This window comes from Limanda limanda, chromosome 12 (assembly GCF_963576545.1).
Source record: "Limanda limanda chromosome 12, fLimLim1.1, whole genome shotgun sequence".
In the NCBI taxonomy this organism is placed as follows: domain Eukaryota; kingdom Metazoa; phylum Chordata; class Actinopteri; order Pleuronectiformes; family Pleuronectidae; genus Limanda; species Limanda limanda.
In genome coordinates, this window is record NC_083647.1 from 17,060,407 (window position 1) to 17,086,520 (window position 26,114).

The following is a 26,114-nucleotide window of genomic DNA, read 5'->3' on the forward strand; positions in this document are numbered from 1 at the left end:
CAATCCAAAGGAAGGAGGGGCCTTCTATCTCATCCTACCGCTGCGATTGGTCCATTTTATTGTGACTCTCCTCGTCTAGTGTTACAGAACGGGTTTCAAAAGCATGTCTACATTGATTTATAATAAAATGTTTAGAAATAAGAGGTTTTTAATTAGTCATTCATTGCTGATCGGGGTTCATTGTCTCGGCCTCATTTTCTCCTTCAGTCGTGGTTTTACGAAGCCAAACTGATCTCAGATCGGTGCTGCAGACGAAGTGACGTCATCCGGGAGAAGAGCAGGCTGGGGGGGGGAGGGGGAGGACGGGGGAGGAAGGGGGAGGGGGGAGCGCAGGTAAAGGTGATCTGCTCCGTCGCGTTTCCTCCTCATCAGGAAACATACCGATGAGTCGGCGACTCCCTTTGTTTTTCTCCACTTTTGATCCAACTGCGCGTAAGTAGCATCTACCGATCTGATTTGGAATGAGGATATTAACGTTTCACTCTTGATTTATTGACCATTCGTGTGAACAGAAGTTTTTAAAAGTGAGGAAGTGAATCTGATCTGTGATCTATGTTTTGCTCTTGGCTGATCTGGGTGTTGCTGGTTTGTTAGGATTCGAAACGCATGTGATGTGAGGCCTTAAATATGATATTTTGATACACATGGTTCTAGCTGTGTTCATCCTTCCGCATTAAATCAAAAATGAGATTAAAGAAGTTTGTAATCTTCAGAGTAAGGACAAATAAAAGCTCATTCGTCTATATTGGGGAGTGTTTCTCGTGTTTGGCATTGCTTTTGTACAAAGATCTTGAAATGAGGTACAATTCATACTATTAACAAGTAAAACTAAGTGACATGATAAACTTTATGACCACAAACAGAAGGAACATGGTGAAAGAAGAGGAGGAGTCACCCAACCGGCCTGACAACACCGCCTTCACGCAGCAGAGGCTTCCGGCATGGCAGCCCATGCTCTCTGCTGGGATCGTCATCCCGGGGTTCGTCGTCATTGGCCTGGTGTTCATCGGCATCGGGGTCGCCCTCTTCGTCACCTCGCGAAGCATCACAGTGTTGGAGGTACGAGTGCTCATGAGGGTCAAACACAAATCAGAGTAAATGGCCCAGATCATAGAGAGGAAGAGGAGAGGACAAACTTTCAATCAATGGCAAATGTGTTTTCAGTGTATTGTTATTGCTGCTTTTAACCCACATAGCAAAACTAGTTTGGGCCAACCTACCGTGTGGGATGATGACACTTGGAATGTCAGCTCCTATTTGCCAGATCTTTGCCACAGCAATTCTACATTTCAACTAAAGCTGGCCCACATTTGTTTTCTGCTATTTGGGCCAAATTCCCTATTTAACACATCCAGATTACACCTCTGCCTCGAGCACGGCGTGTTTGTTTAAAAATGGCCCACATTTGTTTTGGCCTATTTGGGCCACATTTGCTTTTTTAAAAGGCACACACACATTTTGTCAGGGCCACAAGAAGTGTTGCATTGGCCCACCTCCGTATGCTATCTGGGAAGTGATATGTGCTTGTGGTTTAACACAGGCGTGGTGTCTCTAACAGACAATAGGGAAAGGTGTTGTGCTGATCAATAATTAATAATGACCTTTCTTGTTCTTTTCTACACAGATCGACTACACTGGGGTTGATAAAGACTCGCCATGCTTCAAGTGCAGTGACTCAGATGCCAAGGACTGTGTGTGCGAAGTGGACTTCAACATTGACACTCTCTTTGAGGTGGCACCCATTGCCCACAAACAGTATTTTAAATTTCAAGTTGAGCCAGACTCCTGTCTCTGACCCTCGGCTGTGTTTTTGTTTCCTCCTCAGGGCCCCTTGTTCTTGTATTATGGTTTGTCCAACTACTTCCAGAACTACAGAAAGTACAGTGCGTCTAAAGATCTCAACCAGCTGTCCGGAGACGTGGCCTATTTTAAGGTGCGTTAACTGAATTGGGTATTGAATGACACACACACACACACACGCTCTGTTTTTAATTAAGAAGTAAAGCCTAATCCTTATGTGCTCACTTTTGAAAATGATCTGGACCGCCACCTTGGTCAAACATGTGGGTGCAGTTCATGTCTTTATCAGTGGACTTTTTTTTTGAAAAAAACATTCAGAAATTAAAGCTGGAGTAGATGAACTTTTACATCTGACACACAAATAACCGATCTCAGACGATTCACTCAAAGAAATCCTTGTTTTCCATCTCTCTTTAAGGAACCCAGTGATGACTGTTATCCTTATAGTTACAGCCTCAAGAAACCAATTGTCCCATGTGGAGCAATAGCAAACAGCATGTTCAATGGTAAGTGAAAAAACATTTTCAACTTGAATGGCACTCAGTAGAGCGCATTCCTGTGCCAAAGCCAAACATCCTCCTTAGATTCAACCAGGCTGCACGGAATTTACCAAACGTATAGATGTCAGTCCCCAGAATACTGTACTGGATTTGTTTTCATCTCAAAATTACAACAGAAACAAAAATAAACATTTCACAATGTTAAATAAATTGATATAGAAATTCCTGGATCCGCCCCTTGTTCCTGATCAAAGTTTAAAGGGTTCATACGTGCAGTCTCATCAAATGGACCGGGTGAAAACATAACCCTCTTGACGGAGGTAATGACTGCGATCAAACTGCAATAAACTCTATATGATTTTCTTTATTGTTCCTTCGTTGTTTTAAAGACACCTTCAAGTTGTATCAGATTGTCAAAGGGGCACCAAACAAGCCGGTGGCCCTGGATGGAAAGGGGATCGCTTGGTGGACGGACTACAACGTCAAATTCAGAAACCCCTCGGAGAACCCTCTGAAAAACAACTTCAACGGTAGTAACTTCTTCAGATTACTGGAGTTCACTGTCTGTCGAAGCTGTGATGGAGTAATTCAGTGAATGTTTATACGGTGATGGCAGAGCTGAATTGGAGTATTGTGTACAAAAGCAGTAATTTAGCTTTCTATAGTAAATAGTGGGCTCCAGGGCCGTCAAGAGGAAACTTCACACTGTAACTCGCATTGTAATTAGTGTTACATTTAGAAATCATGACAGCTGACTCAAAGTTTGACTTTCAGGCACTATTAAACCCCCCTTTTGGCCCAAGCCTGCTTACGAGCTGGACCCCACAGACTCTGCCAACAACGGCTTCATCAACCAGGACTTCCTGGTGTGGATGAGGGCGGCAGCTCTGCCAAATTTCAGGAAGCTGTATCGACGTATCTCCGAGGGCGAATACGAAAAGGGTCTGCCGGCCGGGAACTACACTCTGAAAATTGCCTACAGTATCCTTACATGTTGCAGGGGCAGTTGTGAGTTGAAGGGCAGTGCTGGGAGGTATGAGCATGTATGTTAGTGTAGTTTGTTTGAATCCTGAGAATTAAGAATATGACTTTTATTTTTCATGGGGACCTAATTGAATCCTTTTTCATTTCACAAATTGTCCAGGCTTAATTAAACCAAAACACATGATTTTCAAAATATTGAGGCTCATTCTGTAACAAAGAATTCATGCATTTTATATTCTACCTATGTAGGATCTTTCAGCAGCTGTGAGTTGTACCCAAAATGTCAGCCCTATAATTTCTATCTATTTTACCTTGAGTGATACTAATTATACGTAAAACCATGTTTTAAAAATGATTAATTGATCATGATCTTGATCAGCAGCTTGGATAAAGAGGGGGGAACAAAATCCACTTTAGTCTTATAGGTTGTGCATGCAAGGGATGATCGAAGAATAATCCACACACATTACTGTCACAGTCTTTGTCTGATTGTTAGACACACTAAAGCCATAAGCTGGGGAGACCATGAAGAAGAACATTTGTTTAAAATAGTGCATAAATCTACACAACAAACTAAATCTTCAGGTGATATTTTAAGATTTAGAGACCTTCGTATCAACCTAAAGAGGTATGGCATTGAAATGGCCTCATGTTCTGTGTCAGATTACAGCAACAGCAGTTTGGGCGAACTTGTTTTACCAGTTGAGGTGTGGTTCTGTTTTTACCTGAGCAGAGTCAACACAATGATGCAAAAGGAACAAAGCAGGCAAATCTTCTGACATAAGTAAATGAGAGACAAATTGTTTTCATGATATTTTCCCTTAGCAAGGCCTATGTAAAGTTCTTAAAGTATTTTATTTGACTTAAAGGAACATAGCACGGTGTCCCCACGTTTAAGGTGTGTAACTCCAACTCATGTATGTTTGTGCAGATCATTACCAATGCATGCTACACAGAAAGTTTTCAGACGTCAGAGTCAAAGTTCGGTAATTGATGTAAGTTAAACATATAATGCGTACTGCAGTATGTGATAATTTTGTGAGGCAGTGGGGGATCATGGGAGATGTTGTCTTCACCACTATTACGTGACAGATGACAGGAAGTGCAGCAATGAATAATCACGATCCATTACGAGTTACCAGTAGAAACAAAAAAATACATATGTTGGAGTTGTGCATATTTTTAATAGGTGCTTAGAAAAACATTCAAAGTTGTTAAAATAGTTGTGTATGATTTGTAGTAATTATGCTAAAATGTGCAAAATCAGTCTGATGGTTCATGTTTTCATGTTTTTAAAGCTCATCAGTGAGCTAACCGTTTTCTGTAATCCTTTGTATTTCCCTTCTTGGTGCATTTCCTTAACATCTTGTCCCTCAGATTATCCTGTTCTGAAATTTGATGGCAGAAAGATGGTGGTGTTCAGCAACGTGTCCTGGATGGGTGGCAAGAACGAGTTCCTGGGTATTGCCTACCTCGTGATTGGCTCATTGTGCGTCGTCATGTCCGTAGTCATGCTCATCGTCTACGCCAAATTCAAGTTCCCCGAGGAGGATTAATCCCCTGGTCATTGACTGTAGCTACATTTATCTTCTCTTCCCAGATTATTTTTTTCCACCCGTTTTTACTCAGTAAGATGATGACAGCACAGTTCAGTGCTCACGTACAGAGGAGTACAGGCTCCACGTATGAACCAAAGCCACCTGTTGCTCTAGAGTGCAGAAGAACCTGCTGTTTATTTTTTTGAGTTAAGACTTAAATTTCTCCATCAACTGCACAATAGGAACTGTCTTTGTGGACGATGCAGGATTATTTCTATATTGTATATATACTTGTCTGTTGGCACATATTTGACAAAAATATATCAAGTTTATTCCATTAAGATTAATGTTCTCTCTTTTATTCACATATAAAGCCTCCATCAATAATCCCAAGAGATGAAGGTCGAAGCAGACTGTCCACTGGCTGATAAATTAAGACAAACTGTTCATATGCTCCTGTGTAAATTATCAAATGAGCATTTTCCAGTTTAAGCAGCTCGGTTTATGCACCTTTTAGTTGATTATTTGACCACAAGGTAGGGGAACAGCAGGGTATTTTCAGGTAGTGACGTGTTGTGTAAAACTTTTGTTTTTCATCATCACAAAATGAGCTGCCTAATATCAAAGCCATAAATCATTTGATAAGCAACTTGACTCTGGAAAAGTAGTTACATTTTACTGTGTGTGTGTGATATGTGTGATGTAACGTGAAGTGACTGCTGTAAAAATTGTGTATATGTTGCTCTGCGGTCTCAGGGAAATGATTACAGGCTGTGCATCTCAGTTTTTAACTTGCGTTTGAATCTGAGATTTTTACTCTTCTTGCTTGTATTTATTAAAAAAACTGAACCAAAACCTTATGTCCCACTCCTTCTCTAATTAGGACACAACTGTGCCATATTAATTTTTTTTTTTTTTTTTGTAAAATCCTCTATGGATAAGTATGGTTTTCCCATTGATGAGTTGTGTTTTGCCCCAACCACTTTAATTTGACTTCAGAAGCTCTAATTCTCCAAACTAAGGATGCATTTCTACATTGGCCTTTCCTTAAAGCTCTATTCCCTGCACCACATAGAGTGTTTACTAATAAATTAATCAAACTGTAATGGATGCTGGCTGTTAAATGCTGGAGCTCAAAGTTTAAGCATTATTGACCTTATAGGTGTGTCTGCTGAGCTGACTCAAATTCAAACACTACTATTCAAGGTGATTCAATAAAAGACATAACAGCAAGAAACTGTATTTATTAAACATATGTTACAAAGTGCCTCACAGAAAAAAGGAGAACCAGTGCTTTTGTTGAGAGCAGCACAGGTAGGAAGTTCTCAGTGGTGCTTTGTCAATGTTATTGTGTTGTTGTCTGCAGGGGCATCAGTGAGTGTGTTACAGAGCAGCCATGCGGTTAGAAACTGGTGTTAAATGTTTTGTTAGTGCTTTGAGAACTATAGTTACATTTTTTCTTCTATGACTCAAATGTTTATTGGCCTTTAATAGTGACAAAAAACACGACTCGTGCTGTGGCTGCAACTAACAATTTTAATTTTAATCTTTATTGATGACTCTTCTGGTTATTTTGATTAATCAAGACACAAAATGGTGAAAACTGGCCAAGGCAAATAACCAGAGCTCAAATAGGGATAGTACAAAAAGAACTGCGAGATTTACAACTGAGGACAAACCGGAGCTTTCAGCAGTGGAGGACTTATGTGAACTGTAGCTTTTATTACCAATTAGTGCAACCTCTTGTATCATCTGCAGTGTTAACTGATTAAAAATGAAGTGTTTTACAGAATTTATCATGTAATAAATATGTACGACTAAATCTGGCTGTAAATACCTGCCTTTTTAACTGTATTCTTTACCATTTGCACCATATGGTGGTTTGTCTCCCTATGTCCTGTTCCCCTGCCTACAAATATGGTCAATAACCAAGTATTTCTTTTCTTTCATAACTTGGTCTATAAATGCATGCAAATATTTAATAAAAAGTACCAACAGAGATTAGAACTGCAAACTCAAGATGCCCAGTGTAGTTTTTGCTGTTTCAGTAACATAAGAAAATTGGAAATTAAGCAGCAAAGATCCAGTGATTTGTTTCATGGGAATGACGAGGTAATCCAACGTCGTGTTGGTGTGGCTTAGGTGTACATTTTAAAACAAAAATAAATATAGAAAAACAGATTAAATTGAAAAAATTTAATTAAATGAATCCTGAGCAGTCAGCTTCTGCGCAGGAGGTTATTAAATTTAAAATATATATATAAATAAAAAAATAACAGAAAATAATGAAATGTTTATTTTCTGAAAATTTTGGTAAGAATTTGAGCATTTTAAAACATTCAGAAAGCCAATTAATTTGCCTGAAAAAAGGGGCCATTTGGTTTGCAAACAGTAGTCACACACAACCCATAAACATCATAACAATACATAAAAAGAGCGTCAAACATCCATTAGTCCTTTGTTAAAATACTAAAATATATTAAAATGTGTATGTGCCATACACCAGGGCTACAGCTGGTTTAAAAGTCCGGTGTGACCACCACGGTCACACCGTGTGACGAAAAATCGATCTTTGAAGTTAGTTTGTTTCTCTATCTTGTTGTGATGACACTCATCTCAATTTTAAGTTGATCTGATGTAAGCCCTGGGATAAGTACCTCAAAGTAAAATGTGGAATATGGCCGAAAATGGCCACTAAATGCAAAATAGCAGGCTTCCAGTTGCGTTTTTCAAATTGCACCTCCAGACTTTTCAGATCATATAACGTAATGCTATAAACAGATTTTAAATTTCAATCAATAATATAAAGAGTAGGATAAACATGTTTACTTTATTACATACTTGCTCCCACACACACAACATAAAACATTCATAATGATATTAAAATATTTTTAATACGATTAATATACAGAATAGAATAAAATCTGCATTTTCAATCTGCTTTTATTGTCGATGCATCTGGATGATTTGGTTGGAAAATATGTTGAAGTTATACAAAATAACTATTTATTTACTAATTATTCATGCATCTCATTCATCATTGATTGTATGAGTCAGCAAAAGTCTATGCTCATATCTGTCAGATTGTGATTATCATTAGCTTATAGCAATTATAATTTCATACCATTGTTTATCCAACGAATCAGTGATATTATATTTAAAGCTTTGTCAATTTGTCACTTGCAAATGATTTTCAGCTGCATCATTGGAGACGACTCCCTCTCGCCCCCTATCGACAGACAGAAGGACATAGAGAGAGAGAGAATGAGATAAATGCATGCTGGGATTTGCAGTTTTCAAGCTGATAACAGCCCATTGAGATACCAATCCATTGAACTACATGTCCCACAGTCCCTTGCGCGGTATAAATCTGCATTGGGCAGGGTTGTGGTTTTGACAGAGCAGCAGTCAGCGTCCACCCGGTCCCTGCAGCCTGCTACCTAGCGTCCGCCCCGGCTCTTTGTTCAGTCTCACCCCGGCCACACCACCTCGTCCGCCGCCTCGGAAACCATGTCTGACGGCGGAGGGACGGAGGAGAACTCCGGCACCATGGAGGTGTCCGCCGTGCAGACGGTGGCCGACACCTCGGTGCTGCAGAAGCATATCCGCAAACTGATCCCGCTGCTCCTGGAAGATGGCGGCGAGGCCCCGGCCTCTCTGGAAAGCGCCCTGGAGGAGAAGACCGCCGTGGAGCAGATGAAGAAGTTCCTGGGAGATCCCCAAGTTCAGACCATCCTGGTGGAGAGGAGCGCCCTCAAAGGTACATTCAATACCATGAACACAACATCCATGTTTTTCAAACCAGCAGTGTTTGCTAGAGACACGTTTGAAGGCTGGCCTGTGTCATCTGACAGCCACAACAACACTGAGCTAGCTCGCTACCTCCATCATTACACTTCACTGTAAAGGGAACTACGCCACAATGGGTGGGGACGGAAAGAACAGTTCAGCATAACCCAGTATACTTCCACTGCAGATGTCATGTGCTCAATGGCAACTGTCTGATCCATTAAAGGTGTAATACTCAGCTTTAGTTAATCAAATGTTCCTTTATGTAAAAGTGCAGTTTTTCTTGTAAAAAGGATGTCAAACAGAAGTTGATATCTGGGTGTGCAGAAGAGAATGAAACAAACATAAGGTTCTATTAAAGACACAAGGAAACCTTTTGTCAGAAGCACCAGTCCTGTTTTATCCTCCTTCTCAGGGTTGTATCATGTGAACCAGCTTGTGTCAATGAACACATTATGTTCACTTTCCCCTCCGGGACAACACATCCCGAGCTGCAGAGCTTCCTGCCCTCACTAATGTGTCATGAGCACTGAACCTTGGTCCCTTGATACTGCACATGACCAGCCAGACGCTGAGGCTGAGCCGGAAGCTTTTGGATTCCCAGCCTCAATAATCACTTTCTTTCCAGCCTGTTCATGTTTTTGCACTGAGAATACTGATGCCGCCATGCAGAGAGTGCGTTGTCTGCAGATTGCTATCTCTCTTCCTACACGCCACAGGCAGGCTTGCAAAAGAAGGGTGGGGACAAAGATGGATGGAGTCAGACCAAACAGGCAGACTGCACCGTCATCCTGCTGTAAAATGGCCCTGGTCTAGTCTACCATGAGTAGCTGAGCAATTTTTGGGTTGAACAAACTGTTATTGCTTTCTAATCCTGACCTCGTCTCTAAAAGGTGATTTAGTACGTTATATAAACCACGTCAGCACGCTGCTTATCTTGATGATGTGGTGGTTATTAAATGTAGAAATACTCAAAATGACATTGTTATAGTTATGATGGTTTTTACTCAATCCTCGATCCTCAATAGCTGGATATTAGACTTCAGCAACTGCAAACACACACTGATCATCACTTCAGATATCTGTGCATTGAATATGATTTATTGAAATGCCTTATTTGTCCAGATAACACATTCATATGTATTTGTTCTTCACACAGAGGATGTTGGAGACGAAGCTGAGGAGGAGAAAGAGTGCATCACTTATAACATCAGCACTGATATACACTATGGGATCAAGTCCAACAGGTAAATTATGCATCTAAATCATGAGTATTGTTTTATGGAGAAAAGGCAGCTTTCACTTTTGTTAATTCTGTGAATGTGTTTTTCTTCCCCGGCAGTTTGGCTTTAATCAAGAGGACTGTAGTCATTGATGCAGACAAGCCGATTTCAACCCAAGTTCGAGTTCTGACCTTGAGTGAGGATTCTCCCTATGAGACTCTTCACTCTTTCATCAGCAATGCCGTTGCGCCCTTCTTCAAGTCTTACATCCGTGAGTCTGGCAAAGCTGACAGGTAATTTCTAAGGATGTGCCATTTTTGATGGTTTCAAAACCAATGAAATGAACTGCATCACAAACTTTGAATCCAGTAGTATAGGTGACACTTTAAAATTCCTCCGAAGCCCCTAAATCTCTGTAATCACCTTGTAGAGATGGCGATAAGATGGCTCCCTCAGTTGAGAAAAAGATTGCAGAGCTGGAGATGGGACTTCTCCACCTGCAGCAGAACATCGAGATCCCTGAGATCAGCCTGCTCATCCACCCCATCATCGCTAACATCGCCAAGCAGTGCTATGAGCATGGAGAGAAGCCTAAGGTCACCGACTTTGGCGACAAAGTGGAGGACCCCACCTTCCTTAACCAGCTGCAATCTGGAGTCAACCGCTGGATCAGGGAGATCCAAAAGGTGAGGGGCTTTCCCGTGGTTCTGTCTCAAATTTAAACAAAAGGTGAATGCAGAAATATTTATGCCTGATGCCGACATCCTTTTATCAGGTGACGAAGCTCGATCGCGACCCTGCTTCGGGCACAGCCTTGCAGGAGATCAGTTTCTGGTTGAACCTGGAACGAGCCCTCAACAGGATCCAAGAGAAGAGAGAGAGCCCGGAGGTTCTGCTCACACTGGACATCCTCAAACATGGCAAACGTTTCCATGCTACTGTCAGCTTTGACACTGACACTGGTGAGTAGCAGCCAATCGATATGTTAACATGTTTTACTCAAATTCCTTTTGCTTACAATTGTTTTTTGCTTGCTCTTCTTCACACAGGTCTGAAACAGGCTGTGGAGACTGTCAACGACTACAATCCTCTGATGAAGGATTTCCCTCTCAACGACCTGCTCTCTGCCTCAGAGCTCGATAAGATCCGCCAGGCGCTGATGGCCATTTTCACTCACCTGAAAAAGATTAGAAACACCAAGTACCCTATCCAGAGAGCCCTGCGTCTTGTAGAGGCCATCTCCAGGGACTTGAGCTCCCAGCTCCTCAAGGTTTTGGGCACCAGGAAGCTCATGCATGTTGCCTACGAGGAGTTTGAAAAGGTGAGTGTGGTTTTTAGAAGTGCACGCTTACTTAATCTCCTAAGAAATGTAATGTATCTTGACTAAATGTCCTTTTTTAAATTCTGTGTGCAGGTGATGGTGGCTTGCTTCGAGGTCTTCCAGACCTGGGAGGATGAGTATGAGAAACTCCAGGTGCTTCTGAGGGACATTGTGAAGAGGAAGAGAGAGGAGAATCTGAAGATGGTGTGGCGTCTGAGCCCAGCCCACAGGAAGCTCCAATCCCGACTGGACCACATGAGACGTTTCCGACGGCAGCACGAGCAGCTGAGGGCCGTCATCGTCCGTGTGCTGAGGCCTCAGGTAAAATCTGGACTATAATCTATACAGTTCACATTTGCCTTACCTTAACAGTTGCCCCACTAACATTAACTTGTTCTCTTTATGTAGAGCCTCACATTGTAGAGATTAAAGTCCGTTTGATGCACTTTTGCCTCCAGGTCTCTGCTCTGCCCCAGCATGCTCCCGGTGAGACAGTTGAACCTCAAGATATGAAGGTAGCTGGAGTTCTTTTCGATGCGGCCGATGCCAACGCTATCGAGGAGGTCAACCTGGCGTATGAGAACGTCAAAGAGGTTGATGGTCTGGATGTCTCTAAGGAAGGCATGGAAGCCTGGGAAGCCGCCATGAAGCGTTACGACGAGCGCATCGACCGCGTGGAGACCCGCATCACCGCCCGCCTGCGTGATCAGCTGGGAACCGCCAAGAACGCCAACGAGATGTTCCGCATCTTCTCCCGCTTCAATGCTCTGTTTGTGCGCCCCCACATCCGCGGCGCCATCCGGGAGTACCAGACGCAGCTCATCCAGCGCGTGAAGGACGACATTGAGTCTCTGCACGACAAGTTCAAAGTGCAGTATCCTCAGAGCCAGGCCTGTAAGATGAGCCACGTCCGCGACCTGCCACCCGTGTCTGGATCCATCATCTGGGCCAAGCAGATTGACCGTCAGCTGACTGCATACATGAAGCGGGTGGAGGATGTCCTGGGAAAAGGCTGGGAGAACCATGTGGAGGGGCTGAAGCTAAAGCAGGATGGAGACAGCTTCAGGGCCAAACTCAACACTCAAGAGATATTTGATGATTGGGCTCGCAAGGTATGGATCTGATCATAGTGAATCTTAAATGCTGCAAATTTATTTTACTCAATATTTGTATTAATTGTAAATGTTTCTATTGTAATTCAGGTACAGCAGCGTAACCTTGGTGTATCTGGCCGCATCTTCACCATTGAGACCACTCGTGCCCGTGGACGCACAGGGAACATGCTCAAGCTTAAAGTCAACTTCCTCCCAGAGATCATCACCTTGTCCAAAGAGGTCCGCAACCTCAAGTGGCTGAGCTTCCGTGTTCCTTTGGCCATCGTCAACAAAGCCCACCAAGCGAACCAGCTGTACCCGTTCGCCATCTCCTTGATCGAGAGCGTTCGCACCTACGAGCGCACGTGTGAGAAGGTGGAGGAGAGGTTTTCTATCTCCCTGCTGGTGGCCGGGCTGAAGAAAGAGGTTCAGGCTCTTGTTACTGAAGGCATCACTCTGGTCTGGGAGTCCTACAAGCTGGATCCTTATGTTCAGAGGCTTGCTGAGACCGTGTTCAACTTCCAGGAAAAGGTCAGTATGGAGACATTAATATTCAGAAGTGTACACTCTGTAGGAATATTGACTTGTCTTTGAGGATTACAACGACAGATGTTAAATCCTCACCAACAAACATATTTGTCTCTGTTGTATGTGATTTCCAGGTTGATGACCTCTTAATGATTGAGGAGAAAATAGACTTGGAGGTTCGCTCTCTGGAGACGTCCATGTTTGACCACAAGACCTTCTCTGACATCCTCAACCGAGTCCAGAAGGCAGTGGATGACCTCAATCTGCACTCCTACTCCAACCTGCCCATCTGGGTCAACAAGCTTGACATTGAGGTTTGTAACACAGATTAGCCAAATTCTAATTGTCACTCATTTAGTTTGATACCAAAATGAAGGGTTGCTGAAATTCTTATCTTCACATGCGTTTGGTTTGAATTTGGCACTAACGTATATTTATTTTGGTTCTGTTTCCATAGATTGAACGCATCCTGGGAGTGCGTCTGCAGGCTGGCCTTAAAGCCTGGACTCAGGTGCTCCGTGGCCAGATAGAGGACAAGGCTGATGTGGACATGGACACCGAGGCGCCACAATTGAGCCACAAACCTGGAGGCGAGCCCAAGATTAAGGTAAGCATTGTAACAGGGGACCTTGTATTGCTTTATGCCTTGTTTTGTTTTAATGTTATACATTCATTTTAAAACCTGAGAAATGTTGCATACATGGGCAGAATTGACCCTCTGATTTTTTTTTTTATCCCCAGAATGTTGTCCATGAGCTAAGGATAACTAACCAGGTCATCTATCTGAATCCCCCGATTGAAGACTGTCGCTACAAGCTTTACCAGGAGATGTTTGCCTGGAAGACGAACATCCTTTCTCTGCCCAGGATCCAGAGCCAGAGATACCAGGTATACACCGTGTGGTCGAGACATGAGTCTCAGCTTGTCCGTGGAATCCTGTAGCTCAAATATGAGTTAGTGAGAGACATAAAGATCTTGTGCTGTTGCTTTTATCTAAACAATTCTGATTTTCCTCTCCAGGTGGGCGTCCACTACGAGTTGTCAGAGGACGAGAAGTTCTACAGAAATGCTCTGACCAGAATGCCAGATGGCCCTGCAGCCTTAGAGGAATCCTACAATGCAGTTGAAGACATTGTCAGTGAGGTGGAGCAGTATGTCAAGGTAAGAGCCTCATTGGCCTTAGATAACAAGAAATAAAATCTTGTCATCTCACTTTTATCTTACTGCTGATTGGACCGCTTGATAACTGCGTGTCCTTTTTTTTTTAACATAGCCCTTTTAACCCTTGACTTGTCTTTGTTGGACCCGTCCAGGTGTGGCTGCAGTACCAGTGCTTGTGGGACATGCAAGCAGAGAACATCTACAACCGTCTGGGTGAAGATCTCACCAAGTGGCAGGCCCTGCTAGTCCAAATCAGGAAAGCCCGCGGAACATTTGACAATGCAGAGACACGGAAAGAGTTTGGACCTGCGGTCATAGACTATGGCAAGGTAATGATGACTCCCTGTTCTAGGTGTTGTATTTGAGAGCTGTTTCTTACTAAATTGACCGTCCCACTGCAATGATGTTTATTTTTAATCCATCATAATCAAATTGAATTTTTACTACATTTTTGTTTGACCCTGAAAACAGGTTCAGTCCAAGGTGAACTTGAAGTATGACTCCTGGCACAAAGAAGTCCTCAGCAAGTTTGGACAGATGCTTGGCCAGAACATGCAGGACTTCCATGCCCAGATCTCCAAGGTAAAGAATAATATTATTTATATTAGAAAATTAAAAGGTTATTCCCTGAACTACAATTTAATCACGCTTTTCTGTTCCGTCACCAAGTCACGTCAAGATCTGGAGCAACACTCTGTGGACACAGCCAGCACTTCAGATGCTGTTAACTTCATCACATATGTCCAGACCTTGAAGCGCAAGATCAAACAGTTTGAGAAAAATGTGGACGTAAGTACTCAAAAACATTCAGTATCCTTTTTCATACAACCCTTTCAATAACGGCATTCTTTAAAGACAATTATAAGATCTAATGAGGTTGTTCCCCCTTTACCTCCAGATGTTCCGCAATGGGCAGCGTTTGCTGGAGAAGCAGAGATTCCAGTTCCCACCATCTTGGCTCTACATCGACAACATTGAAGGGGAATGGGGAGCCTTCAGTGACATCATGAAGCGTAAAGATACCGCTATCCAGCAGCAGGTGGCCAACCTGCAACTGAAGATTGTTCAGGAGGACAAAGCTGTGGAAAACCGCACCACTGACTTGCTCAACGAGTGGGAAAAGACCAAACCAGTTGCTGTAAGAGAAATGGATTCATGTTATTATTATCATACCAAGAGATTCATTCGTTACCGTAAAATGAAGAGACAACATTAGGTGACCTTCATTCATTATGGAGAATTTCATCAAATGGCTTTAATGTGTAATGAATAACATGTTCCATCAGGGTAACCTGCGTCCAGAGGAGGCTATTCAGTCCTTGACCATCTATGAAGGCAACTTTGGCCGTCTGAAGGTTGAAAGGGAGAAGTGCGCCCGTGCCAAAGAGGCCCTGGAGCTCACGGACACTGGCCTGCTCAGTGGCAGTGAAGAGAGGGTCCAGGTAATTCCTGCACACATTCACTTAAAAGTTCAAGTCATAAGTTGAAGATCAATCTATGAATAGACTTCTTCCAAGACAAAATAGATGACCAAATAAATGCTTTTATTTTGACTAATTTCTGTCTTTGCCGGGACTTGTAGGTGGCACTGGAGGAGCTGCATGACCTGAAGGAGGTGTGGTCTGAGCTGGGAAAGGTTTGGGAGCAAATCGACCAGATGAAAGAGCAGCCATGGGTGTCTGTGCAGCCTCGCAAGGTAAAATACACAGTAATCATTCAGATTAGTGAAGCTGTTCGTTAATACGTAACATTTCTTTCATTTAACAGTTCTAATGTTGTTCTTGTGTGTTTGTAGCTTCGTCAGACTCTAGATGGTCTTCTGAACCAGCTGAAGAACTTCCAAGCACGACTGAGACAGTATGCCTCGTACGAGTTCGTCCAGAGGCTGCTCAAAGGATACATGAAGGTCAGGCAGCAAGTTTTTCTTCCCACTGAGCACAAAGTTAGCCAAAAGATAAAAATGAAATTCTGGGTTATTAAAGTCTTTGCGTCTTACTTGCTCTCTCCAGGTCAACATGTTGGTGATCGAGCTGAAATCAGAGGCTCTGAAGGACCGCCACTGGAAACAGCTGACGAAGCGTCTGCACGTGAACTGGGTCCTCTCTGAGCTGACCCTGGGACAGATCTGGGATATAGATCTGCTGAAGAATGAGATGGTGGTGAAGGATGTTCTCCTGGTCGCCCAGGGAGAGATGGCTTTGGAGGAGTTCCTCAAGCAGGTGAAGAGGGGGAGGATCCGCTAGACTAGATGCAGTGTTTTTGTAATGCTTACAGAGGGATTAACATGTTTTTTATCTTCAGTTTCCTTTACAGGAAATTTTAAATGTCTCTCAAAACTCTATAATTGTCTGTGCTTGCTGGTTCTCAGATCCGTGAAGTGTGGAACTCGTACGAGCTCGACCTGGTGAACTATCAGAACAAGTGTCGTCTGATCAGAGGCTGGGATGACCTCTTCAACAAGGTCAAAGAACACATCAACAGCGTGTCTGCCATGAAGTTGTCTCCATACTACAAGGTAAACGGTTACATCTTGTCTTCATTCTTACAACAATTTAATGTACGAATATTACATCTTATAAATGCGTTCTTTCTCCCAGGTGTTTGAGGAAGACGCCCTGAGCTGGGAGGACAAGCTGAATCGTATCATGGCTCTGTTTGATGTTTGGATTGACGTCCAGCGTCGCTGGGTTTACCTGGAAGGCATCTTCACAGGCAGTGCTGACATCAAACATCTGCTGCCAGTAGAAACCCAGAGATTCTCGAGGTAAACAAAGGACCCAAATTTTATGGAAACAGTTTTTTCATTTTTTATTTTTATCTATAACATTTATGTTATCTCTCTCTGTCTTTATCCCACAGTATCAGCACAGAGTTCTTGGCACTGATGAAGAAGGTAACAAAGTCTCCTTTAGTAATGGACGTGCTGAACATACAGGGAGTGCAGAGGTCTCTGGAGCGTTTGGCTGACCTTCTGGGGAAAATCCAGAAAGCCCTTGGAGAATACCTGGAGAGAGAGAGATCCTCATTCCCCAGGTATGAAGATAACACTGAGGCAGAGCGAGCTGAAGGAGGAACTATGCTTTGTTTTTGTAGTGCATCTTCAAAAGGTCAATTAATTGATTTATTAATTTTTGTCTTCATAGGTTCTACTTCGTGGGAGACGAGGACCTGCTCGAGATCATTGGTAACAGCAAGAATGTGCCCAAACTGCAGAAGCACTTCAAAAAGATGTTTGCTGGTGTCTCCAGCATCCTTCTGAACGAGGACAGCACTGTGGTTCTGGGAATCTCCTCCCGCGAGGGTGAAGAGATTGTCTACAAGACGCCGGTCTCCATCACAGATCACCCTAAGATCAACGAGTGGCTGACGCTGGTGGAGAAGGAGATGAGGGTGACGCTGGCGAAGCTGCTTGCTGAGTCAGTCACGGAGGTCACAGCCTTTAACAAGGGCACAGCCATCGACTTGACGCAGTACATCGACTGGATTGATCGCTACCAGGTCGACAGAGAGAGCAATCTTTTGATATTCTAGACACTTAAAAAATGGTTGCAGAATTTCACTTATCTGTGTTCTCTTTCCAAAGGCCCAACTGGTCGTCCTCTCAGCCCAGATTGCCTGGTCTGAGAACACTGAGGCTGCATTGACCACAATCGCTGGTGGTGAGGACCTGACACCTATGCAGGGTGTGCTGTCAAATGTGGAGGCCACCCTCAATGTGTTGGCCGACACCGTGCTGATGGAGCAGCCTCCCATCCGCAGAAGGAAACTGGAACATTTGGTCAGTGAGATTTTTTTTCACAGTATTTTTTTTTAAAGAATGTTTGACTGATGTCAACTTTCTGAAACCCCTCCTCCTCTCCTTAGATCACCGAGCTGGTGCACCAGCGTGATGTGAGCAGGACTCTGATCAAGAACAAGGTCGACAACTCCAAGTCCTTTGAGTGGCTCAGCCAGATGCGCTTCTACTTCGACCCCAAGCAGACGGACGTCCTGCAACAGCTGTCCATTCAGATGGCCAATGCCAAGTTCAACTACGGCTTTGAGTACTTGGGTGTCCAGGACAAGCTTGTCCAGACACCTCTGACAGACCGCTGCTATCTGACCATGACCCAGGCTCTGGAGGCCCGTCTTGGTGGATCACCATTTGGTATGAAATTTAATTGCACACAAGAAATGGAGAATAAACTAATTAGATGGAAAACACTGAACTTCACTGAGTTTTTCTTCTCATCTAGGTCCTGCCGGCACAGGAAAGACTGAGTCTGTGAAAGCTCTTGGACACCAGCTTGGCCGCTTTGTACTGGTCTTCAACTGTGATGAGACATTTGACTTCCAGGTGCACAAGTGTTTCTTTGTGTTTAGTCCACTTTCTAGCTGTGAGACAATACAGATGCATGATTTGGTTCTCATGATGGAAATATAACTTGCGCATCTCTTTTGTTCATCTTCTTTCTTTCAGGCCATGGGTCGTATCTTCGTGGGTCTGTGTCAGGTCGGAGCCTGGGGCTGCTTCGATGAGTTCAATCGTCTGGAGGAGAGAATGCTGTCTGCCGTCTCCCAGCAGGTCCAGTACATCCAGGTGGCCTTGAGGGAGCACAGCAACATAAACAGAGACAGAAGTAAGTGTTTTATGAATGGAACCAGGAATGTTAAGGAGAATGTCCAGATAATGATGATTTAGCAAATTGGCTTACTGCATGGTTAAAAGAAAAAATCCATGGTACAGGGCAACATTTTTAAAGCATGTAATTTAGATGAGATGCATTTAATTATTATAATTCTACACGAGACCTGCAGTGTAAATTACCTATCGTCTGTCCCCTTCTCAGGTGTGCCCGTCACCACAGAGCTCCTGAACAAGCAGGTGAAGGTGAGCCCAGACATGGCCATCTTCATCACTATGAACCCTGGCTACGCTGGCCGTTCCAACCTGCCTGACAATCTGAAGAAGCTGTTCCGCAGCTTGGCCATGACCAAGCCTGACCGCCAACTCATCGCACAAGTCATGCTCTACTCTCAAGGTTTCCGCACTGCTGAGATCCTGGCGAAAAAGATTGTGCCCTTCTTCAAGTATGTACAGAAAAGTTGAAAAAGCTTTGGAAGGATTTTAAGTTTATCCTCTCTGACTTACTCCTTGTCTGTATTTCAGGCTGTGCGACGAGCAGCTGTCATCTCAGAGTCACTACGATTTTGGCCTTCGAGCTCTGAAGAGTGTGCTGATTAGTGCTGGTAATGTGAAGCGTGAGCGCATCCAGAGGATCAAGAGGGAGAAGTTTGAGCGTGGAGAGGTCGTTGACGAAAATGATATCGCTGAGAACCTTCCTGAACAGGAGGTATAATTACATGCATTAATATTAAGTATTATTAAAGTTGTAAGAGCAGTAAAATGAAGTTTTTGTATTGCGTTATCATTGCTTAATCATTACTCCTCTGACATTTTTATAATCTAGCTTGATGAACGTGAATGATTAAATTAGTTTGTGTCCCGTTTACTGTAGATTCTGATCCAGAGTGTGTGTGAGACAATGGTTCCCAAGCTGGTGGCAGAGGACATCCCTCTGCTGTTCAGCCTTCTGTCCGATGTCTTCCCCGGTGTCCAGTACCACAGAGGAGAGATGACTGCACTGAGGGAGGAGCTGAAGAAGGTCTGTGCGGAGATGTACCTCACCTATGGAGATGGTGATGATGTGGGCACCATGTGGGTGGAGAAGGTATGTAGTTGCATATAGTTTTTATGATCACTTGCTGCTTCTGGAAATGGTTTTTGAATCCTCCGTTCTCAGGATCCTGAGTTCTAGGATAAAATTCCACAGTATCCAGGTGACTTAATTTTGTAAAACTTTGTCTCAACATCTTCCAGGTGCTCCAGCTGTATCAGATCACACAGATCAATCACGGCCTGATGATGGTTGGACCTTCAGGGAGTGGAAAGACCATGGCGTGGAGGGTGCTGCTCAAGGCCCTGGAGAGGCTGGAAGGTTGTGAGGGCATGGCCCACATCATCGACCCCAAGGCCATCAGCAAGGATCACCTGTACGGAACCCTGGACCCTAACACTCGTGAATGGACTGATGGCTTGTTCACACACATCCTCAGGAAGTGAGTTAATTTTAGCAATCAGGAGTAAAAGTCAACTTGGCTGATTTTGATAATGCAACGTAGCCCTTTCTTTATGGATATAAGTAATGCAAGATGCTTATTCTTTCAATTCTAGGATCATTGATAACGTTCGTGGTGAACTGCAGAAGCGCCAGTGGATCATCTTTGATGGTGATGTTGACCCTGAGTGGGTTGAAAATCTCAACTCCGTCCTGGATGACAACAAACTGCTTACCCTGCCCAACGGAGAGCGTCTCAGCTTGCCACCAAATGTAACAGCACAGCACTTCAAGCACAATTGGCTCATTTTTTATCCTGTCCCCACTGAGGTTGCTTGTTATTTACCCCGAGTGTCTCCCTTTCTTCACAGGTGCGTGTGATGTTTGAAGTACAGGACCTGAAGTACGCCACCCTGGCCACCGTGTCTCGCTGTGGCATGGTCTGGTTCAGTGAGGACGTCCTCAGCACTGACATGATCTTCAACAACTTCCTGGCTCGCATCCGCAGTATCCCACTGGATGAGGGCGAGGATGAAGCTCAGCGCAAGAGGAAGGGCATAGAGGATGAGGAGGAGACTGCATCACCGATGTTGCAGGTAAAAGGATAAAAGTACAAATAATACACTAGATAATACTCAAACATTTATTCCCTCACTGATTTCCTGCTGTTTCTTTCACACTAGATCCAGCGTGACTCTGCAGCGATCCTTCAGCCCTTCTTCACCTCTACAGGCCTGGTGATCAAGGCCTTGGAGCATGCCTCCAAGATGGAGCACATCATGGACTTCACCCGCCTGCGCTGCTTAGGCTCCCTGTGCTCTATGCTGCACCAGGCCTGCCGTAATGTGGCTCTCTACAACAACAACCACCCTGACTTCCCTATGCCCAGTGAGCAGCTAGAGAGATACATGCAGGTAAGATTCTGTGTTCGCTCAGTGTACGTTAAAGAAGCACAGACATCTTATAATTTGTACCTTACACTGCTTTAAAACTGATTCATTTTGTGATTTCTTTCTACAGAGGTACCTAATCTACGCCGTGCTGTGGTCCTTCTCTGGTGATGGACGGCTGAAGATGAGGGCTGAGCTTGGAGAATATATTCGTCGTATCACCACTATTCCCCTCCCCTCCGCTCCCAATGTTCCCATCATTGACTACGAGGTACAGCCTCTTAGTTTCCCAGTGTTCTCTGTATCTAAAGGTCGAGGAGGCAAGCTAAACATATTTCCTCTTTTCACTCAGGTGTGCATCTCAGGTGAATGGCAGTCCTGGCAAGGCAAGGTGCCCCAGATTGAGGTAGAGACCCACAAGGTGGCATCCCCCGATGTCGTGGTTCCCACTCTGGACACTGTTCGTCACGAGGCTTTGCTTTACACATGGCTGGCAGAGCACAAACCACTGGTGCTGTGTGGACCTCCTGGCTCTGGAAAAACTATGACCCTGTTCAGCGCCCTCAGGGCTTTGCCTGATATGGAGGTAAGGGACATAATCAAAGAATTAATTGGAAATCAGTTAAACTTAAACTACATTTTTTAAATTTCACAATTTCCTCTTACTCTCCATCAGGTTGTGGGTCTGAACTTCTCCAGTGCCACCACTCCAGAGCTGCTGCTTAAGACCTTTGACCACTACTGTGAGTACCGCCGTACCCCCAACGGTGTGGTTCTGGCCCCCGTCCAGCTGGGCAAATGGCTGGTGTTGTTCTGTGATGAGATCAATCTGCCAGACATGGACAAATATGGCACACAGAGAGTCATCTCTTTCCTCAGACAGGTATGATGCATGTTTTCAAATTTTAACTGCAGGATTATTAAATTTGTTTGATTTTGTAATGTATGTGAAAACTCCCTTGTCCTGTTTCTTTGCAGATGGTGGAACATGGAGGTTTCTATCGCACCTCGGACCAGACTTGGGTCAAACTAGAGAGGATCCAGTTTGTTGGTGCCTGTAATCCTCCTACTGATCCTGGCAGAAAGCCTCTTACACACAGGTACATTAATTAGACTTAACAGAGTAGAACATTGCATATCAAAATATTAATTGTATTTTTATTTAAAAACTCCTCTAATACCCCCAAAATAAACTGTATATGAGAAATCATGGTGTGCTGTTTTTAGGTTCCTGCGCCATGTCCCTGTGGTCTATGTGGACTATCCAGGCCCGGCCTCTCTCACCCAGATTTATGGAACCTTCAACCGGGCCATGCTGCGCCTCATTCCCTCCCTACGTACATATGCTGAGCCTCTCACTGCTGCTATGGTTGAGTTCTACACCATGTCTCAGGTAAAGGAGCAACATCATGAAAGCACAATTTACTACATATTTAGACAGAAAACAGTGTACAGACTGAAGAGGAGTACTTTTTAATATAATTTTTTCACAGTTACATTAATTTTGTTTCTTTAACCCCTCAGGAGCGGTTCACTCAGGACACTCAGCCTCACTACATCTACTCTCCCAGAGAGATGACCCGCTGGGTGAGGGGTATCTTTGAGGCCCTGCGCCCACTGGAGACTCTGCCTGTTGAGGGGCTCATCCGCATCTGGGCCCATGAGGCTCTCCGCCTCTTCCAGGACAGGTGAGCATTAGTAACTGACAGGTTACGCTGTATTAGTCACAGCGTTGACAATGAGATGTCATTTATTAACAAACTGAATTGAAGACTGATTTGATACTTGAAATCTTTAGCGACTAAGTGGTTGGTCTTGTAATTTTCCAGGCTGGTTGATGATGAAGAGAGAAGGTGGACAGATGAAAACATTGACATGGTTTCTCTCAAACACTTCCCCAACATCGATAAGGAAAAGGCTCTCACCAGGCCTATCCTCTACAGCAACTGGCTCTCCAAGGTAATTTTGAGATATTTTGACTAAACTTTGATTTTCTGCTTTGGTTATGATACTGACATTGTAAGAAATCTTTAAATTGACACTGAGTATCTTGTATGTGGTTGCAGGACTACATCCCAGTGGAACAGGAGGAGCTGAGGGACTATGTGAAGGCCCGTCTGAAGGTCTTCTATGAAGAGGAGCTGGATGTCCCTCTGGTGCTCTTCAACGAGGTGTTGGACCACGTCCTCAGGATTGACCGGTAAGTAAAAGCCTCTGAGATTTTTTAGTTCAGTGCTTCTTATTGACCTCTACGAATTATTGGTGTATTTGCTTTATGAGCAAGGTTTTAAAGGTGATGTATCTTTCTCTAGAATTTTCCGTCAGCCTCAGGGCCATCTCCTGTTGATCGGTGTGAGTGGAGCAGGAAAGACCACTCTATCTCGCTTCGTAGCCTGGATGAACGGACTCAGTGTCTACCAGATCAAGGTTGGTAAAAATGCATGTAAACCTATGTGAAGTGGAGTCATACAATTGTCTTTATGTATTTATTGACTTCTGTGTGTGTGTGTTCTTCCAGGTACACAGGAAATACAGTGGAGAGGACTTTGATGAGGACCTGCGGACTGTCCTGCGTCGCTCTGGCTGCAAGAATGAGAAGATTGCCTTCATCATGGACGAATCCAATGTGCTGGATTCTGGTTTCCTTGAGAGAATGAACACACTGCTGGCCAATGGAGAGGTAACATGCCGACCTCAGTAGGATGATGTAGAGCACCACTTGATACATCTTTGTGGCCCTCTGTAGTCATTGGGTAGTGGGCACATACTTTTCAGGTTCTTAATATTTTGAATGTCGCCTGTTTTGTAGGTTCCTGGTCTGTTCGAGGGAGATGAGTATGCCACCCTGATGACGCAGTGTAAGGAGGGAGCCCAGAAAGAGGGCCTGATGCTTGACACACACGAAGAGCTTTACAAGTGGTTCACCAGTCAGGTCATCCGAAACCTCCATGTGGTCTTCACCATGAACCCCTCATCAGAGGGCCTGAAGGACAGGGCCGCAACATCTCCTGCCCTATTCAACAGGTAAAGGAACATTATTAATATATGATATCAGAGAAACTAGGGGGATTCTGGAAAATGTGGAGTTTGTGTTAAATTAAAACGCTTATTCCCCTATGCCAGGTGTGTGCTGAACTGGTTTGGAGACTGGTCCACAGGAGCCCTTTATCAGGTGGGTAAGGAGTTCACAAGCAAGATGGATCTGGAGAAACCAAACTACAAGGTGCCGGACTACATGCCCATCGTCTACGACAAACTGCCCCAGGTACCATCTCATCGCGAGGCTATCATCAACGGCTGTGTGTTTGTACACCAGACACTTCACCAGGTAAAGAAATTTGCAGTGATGTAATTGATGCGTTGTAAAGTCTAAGTTTATCTTCTACTAATGAATACTTCATATATGTTCTTAAAACTTGATATCCACTCGTTACAGGCCAACAACCGACTGGCCAAGCGAGGTGGTCATACCATGTCTATCACTCCTCGCCACTACCTGGACTTCATCAACCAGTATGCCAACCTGTTCAATGAGAAACGCAGTGAGTTAGAGGAGCAGCAGATGCACCTTAACGTCGGCCTCCGCAAAATCAAGGAGACTGTCGATCAGGTAAAATAAAGATCTGACTTGGTCTCTTACAATCGAGCAAGGTGTCAATTTACCAGTGCTTGTTCTTGTCCCACTTCCTGATTGTTCTTATAACTCCTCAATAAGGTGGAGGAGCTTCGCCGTGACTTGAGAATCAAGAGCCAGGAGTTGGAGGCAAAGAATGCTGCTGCCAACGACAAACTGAAGAAGATGGTCAAAGACCAGCAGGAGGCTGAGAAGAAAAAGGTAGGCAGGAAGAAATGCATGTTTTTTTGTATTATAACATGTTGTACAGCTACAGATGAGCCCCATTTAGCTTTGTATGGCAAAGACTTAGATATGTTAACTTATACTGTTACTACTGTGATTCCAGGTAATGAGCCAGGAGATCCAGGAATCCGTGTTAAAGCAGCAGGTGGTGATCAAGGACAAACAGCTGAGAGTCCAAGAGGACCTGGAGCAGGTGGAGCCGGCTGTTATCGAGTCTCAGAATGGTACAGTTGCTTTTTTACTTGCGTTTTCTGAGTGTTTAATTGAGATTTGCATTATAGTGCTGTTTAAGATAGAGGATTATTTCCCAAGCTTCTTTATCCAATAGTTATAAATACCTATCGCTTTCTTTTCTTTAGTTTTTCCCGTTTTTATTATATTACAATGCTATTTCAAAGTGATTTTTGTTAACAACTATCTCTGCTTACATCCTCCTTCCATCACTGCCCCTTCCTTTATCATAATTCGTCTTCGCCTGATGTTATTAGCTGTTAAGTCCATTAAGAAGCAGCACCTGGTGGAGGTGCGTTCCATGGCCAATCCCCCCGCAGCCGTGAAGTTGGCCCTGGAGTCCATCTGCTTGCTCTTGGGGGAGAGTACGACAGACTGGAAGCAGATCCGATCCATCATCATGAGGGAGAACTTCATCCCCACCATTGTTAACTTCTCCGCCGATGATATCAGGTGAAATGAGAGAATGCCCTCTGCAATTGTTCACTAAAGAGCACCCTCTCCCTCTTTCTTGTTTCTCCAAACTTCTCCCCCCCTCTTACTCCTCCTCTCTTTCAAACACTTTCCTCCTTCCACCTGACTAGCGGTGAGTTCTATTAAGCGGCAGCACCTAGTAGAAGTGCGGGCTATGACCAATCCCCCAGCTGCAGTCAAACTGGCCCTGGAGTCTATCTGCCTTATGCTGGGCGAGGAGACCAATGACTGGAAAAAAATCAGACAAGTTATTATCAGGGACAATTTCATCAGCGGCATAATCAACTTTTCCTCTGAGGAAATGAGGTACCAGCGTCAACAGTGTCTGTTAAGTCTTTATCTAATGGAAACTCAAATTATATTTAATCAGTACATTAATCAACCAACATCTGTGATTTATTATTTCACTGTAGGTTTCTGGACCAGTCTCAGTGGTTGATTTTGTAGAAATAGATCATGAACTGATGGTAACGTGTGGTTGACTGACTGGAATCAATCCTGGATTGTTGTCAGTGTCCTGATTTTGCATTTCTACCTGGAAAGATGATATAATTTACATCCCAATCCCCAAGCCAAACAAATTAAATTATTGTAGGCCAGTACTATTAATTAATATTAACCTTC

The 26,114-nt window shown here is 43.9% G+C and overlaps 2 protein-coding genes across 3 annotated transcripts in view; both read left to right on the plus strand.

The window, feature by feature from the left end:
• The first annotated feature begins 370 nt into the window (after positions 1 to 370).
• Positions 371 to 5,588, plus strand: tmem30b (transmembrane protein 30B). The gene is made up of 8 exons (XM_061083195.1): positions 371 to 432; positions 864 to 1,059; positions 1,625 to 1,732; positions 1,826 to 1,933; positions 2,219 to 2,306; positions 2,690 to 2,830; positions 3,075 to 3,281; positions 4,662 to 5,588. The coding sequence occupies exons 2-8, from the start codon at positions 871 to 873 to the stop codon at positions 4,838 to 4,840; spliced, it is 1,020 nt and encodes a 339-aa protein (XP_060939178.1). The 5' UTR covers positions 371 to 432; positions 864 to 870; the 3' UTR covers positions 4,841 to 5,588.
• Positions 5,589 to 8,234: 2,646 nt separating this feature from the next.
• The window catches only part of dync1h1 (dynein, cytoplasmic 1, heavy chain 1), a 28,320-nt gene continuing 10,440 nt past the window's right edge, over positions 8,235 to 26,114 (plus strand). The window contains exons 1-52 of one of the 2 annotated variants that reach the window (XM_061082877.1): positions 8,235 to 8,582; positions 9,771 to 9,858; positions 9,954 to 10,127; positions 10,265 to 10,520; positions 10,610 to 10,796; positions 10,884 to 11,155; positions 11,249 to 11,476; positions 11,614 to 12,267; positions 12,358 to 12,780; positions 12,912 to 13,091; positions 13,235 to 13,384; positions 13,519 to 13,665; positions 13,798 to 13,938; positions 14,091 to 14,267; positions 14,410 to 14,520; positions 14,608 to 14,727; positions 14,837 to 15,076; positions 15,225 to 15,380; positions 15,521 to 15,634; positions 15,734 to 15,844; positions 15,948 to 16,157; positions 16,307 to 16,453; positions 16,536 to 16,702; positions 16,798 to 16,971; positions 17,082 to 17,436; positions 17,522 to 17,716; positions 17,803 to 18,085; positions 18,174 to 18,274; positions 18,398 to 18,557; positions 18,768 to 19,008; positions 19,088 to 19,271; positions 19,437 to 19,649; positions 19,799 to 20,037; positions 20,153 to 20,309; positions 20,408 to 20,632; positions 20,720 to 20,950; positions 21,057 to 21,197; positions 21,279 to 21,512; positions 21,603 to 21,809; positions 21,905 to 22,026; positions 22,154 to 22,319; positions 22,451 to 22,614; positions 22,756 to 22,885; positions 22,993 to 23,126; positions 23,239 to 23,353; positions 23,445 to 23,606; positions 23,736 to 23,950; positions 24,050 to 24,254; positions 24,363 to 24,536; positions 24,642 to 24,761; positions 24,889 to 25,009; positions 25,274 to 25,469. In XM_061082877.1, the coding sequence (XP_060938860.1) occupies positions 8,333 to 8,582; positions 9,771 to 9,858; positions 9,954 to 10,127; positions 10,265 to 10,520; positions 10,610 to 10,796; positions 10,884 to 11,155; positions 11,249 to 11,476; positions 11,614 to 12,267; positions 12,358 to 12,780; positions 12,912 to 13,091; positions 13,235 to 13,384; positions 13,519 to 13,665; positions 13,798 to 13,938; positions 14,091 to 14,267; positions 14,410 to 14,520; positions 14,608 to 14,727; positions 14,837 to 15,076; positions 15,225 to 15,380; positions 15,521 to 15,634; positions 15,734 to 15,844; positions 15,948 to 16,157; positions 16,307 to 16,453; positions 16,536 to 16,702; positions 16,798 to 16,971; positions 17,082 to 17,436; positions 17,522 to 17,716; positions 17,803 to 18,085; positions 18,174 to 18,274; positions 18,398 to 18,557; positions 18,768 to 19,008; positions 19,088 to 19,271; positions 19,437 to 19,649; positions 19,799 to 20,037; positions 20,153 to 20,309; positions 20,408 to 20,632; positions 20,720 to 20,950; positions 21,057 to 21,197; positions 21,279 to 21,512; positions 21,603 to 21,809; positions 21,905 to 22,026; positions 22,154 to 22,319; positions 22,451 to 22,614; positions 22,756 to 22,885; positions 22,993 to 23,126; positions 23,239 to 23,353; positions 23,445 to 23,606; positions 23,736 to 23,950; positions 24,050 to 24,254; positions 24,363 to 24,536; positions 24,642 to 24,761; positions 24,889 to 25,009; positions 25,274 to 25,469 (10,067 nt within the window). In that variant the 5' untranslated portion in view covers positions 8,235 to 8,332. Of the gene's footprint in view, positions 8,583 to 9,770; positions 9,859 to 9,953; positions 10,128 to 10,264; positions 10,521 to 10,609; positions 10,797 to 10,883; positions 11,156 to 11,248; positions 11,477 to 11,613; positions 12,268 to 12,357; positions 12,781 to 12,911; positions 13,092 to 13,234; positions 13,385 to 13,518; positions 13,666 to 13,797; positions 13,939 to 14,090; positions 14,268 to 14,409; positions 14,521 to 14,607; positions 14,728 to 14,836; positions 15,077 to 15,224; positions 15,381 to 15,520; positions 15,635 to 15,733; positions 15,845 to 15,947; positions 16,158 to 16,306; positions 16,454 to 16,535; positions 16,703 to 16,797; positions 16,972 to 17,081; positions 17,437 to 17,521; positions 17,717 to 17,802; positions 18,086 to 18,173; positions 18,275 to 18,397; positions 18,558 to 18,767; positions 19,009 to 19,087; positions 19,272 to 19,436; positions 19,650 to 19,798; positions 20,038 to 20,152; positions 20,310 to 20,407; positions 20,633 to 20,719; positions 20,951 to 21,056; positions 21,198 to 21,278; positions 21,513 to 21,602; positions 21,810 to 21,904; positions 22,027 to 22,153; positions 22,320 to 22,450; positions 22,615 to 22,755; positions 22,886 to 22,992; positions 23,127 to 23,238; positions 23,354 to 23,444; positions 23,607 to 23,735; positions 23,951 to 24,049; positions 24,255 to 24,362; positions 24,537 to 24,641; positions 24,762 to 24,888; positions 25,010 to 25,273; positions 25,470 to 25,600; positions 25,797 to 26,114 lie in introns of both variants that reach the window. The other variant, XM_061082878.1, reaches the window with a different exon arrangement.

Bases quoted from the DNA above. Each gene is read 5' to 3' on its own strand.
- tmem30b (XM_061083195.1), top strand. From the start codon at position 871: ATGGTGAAAGAAGAGGAGGAGTCACCCAACCGGCCTGACAACACCGCC. The intron at 1,060-1,624 runs GTACGAGTGCTC...TTTTCTACACAG, and splicing joins GAAGCATCACAGTGTTGGAG to ATCGACTACACTGGGGTTGA. The intron at 2,307-2,689 runs GTAAGTGAAAAA...GTTGTTTTAAAG, and splicing joins AGCAAACAGCATGTTCAATG to ACACCTTCAAGTTGTATCAG.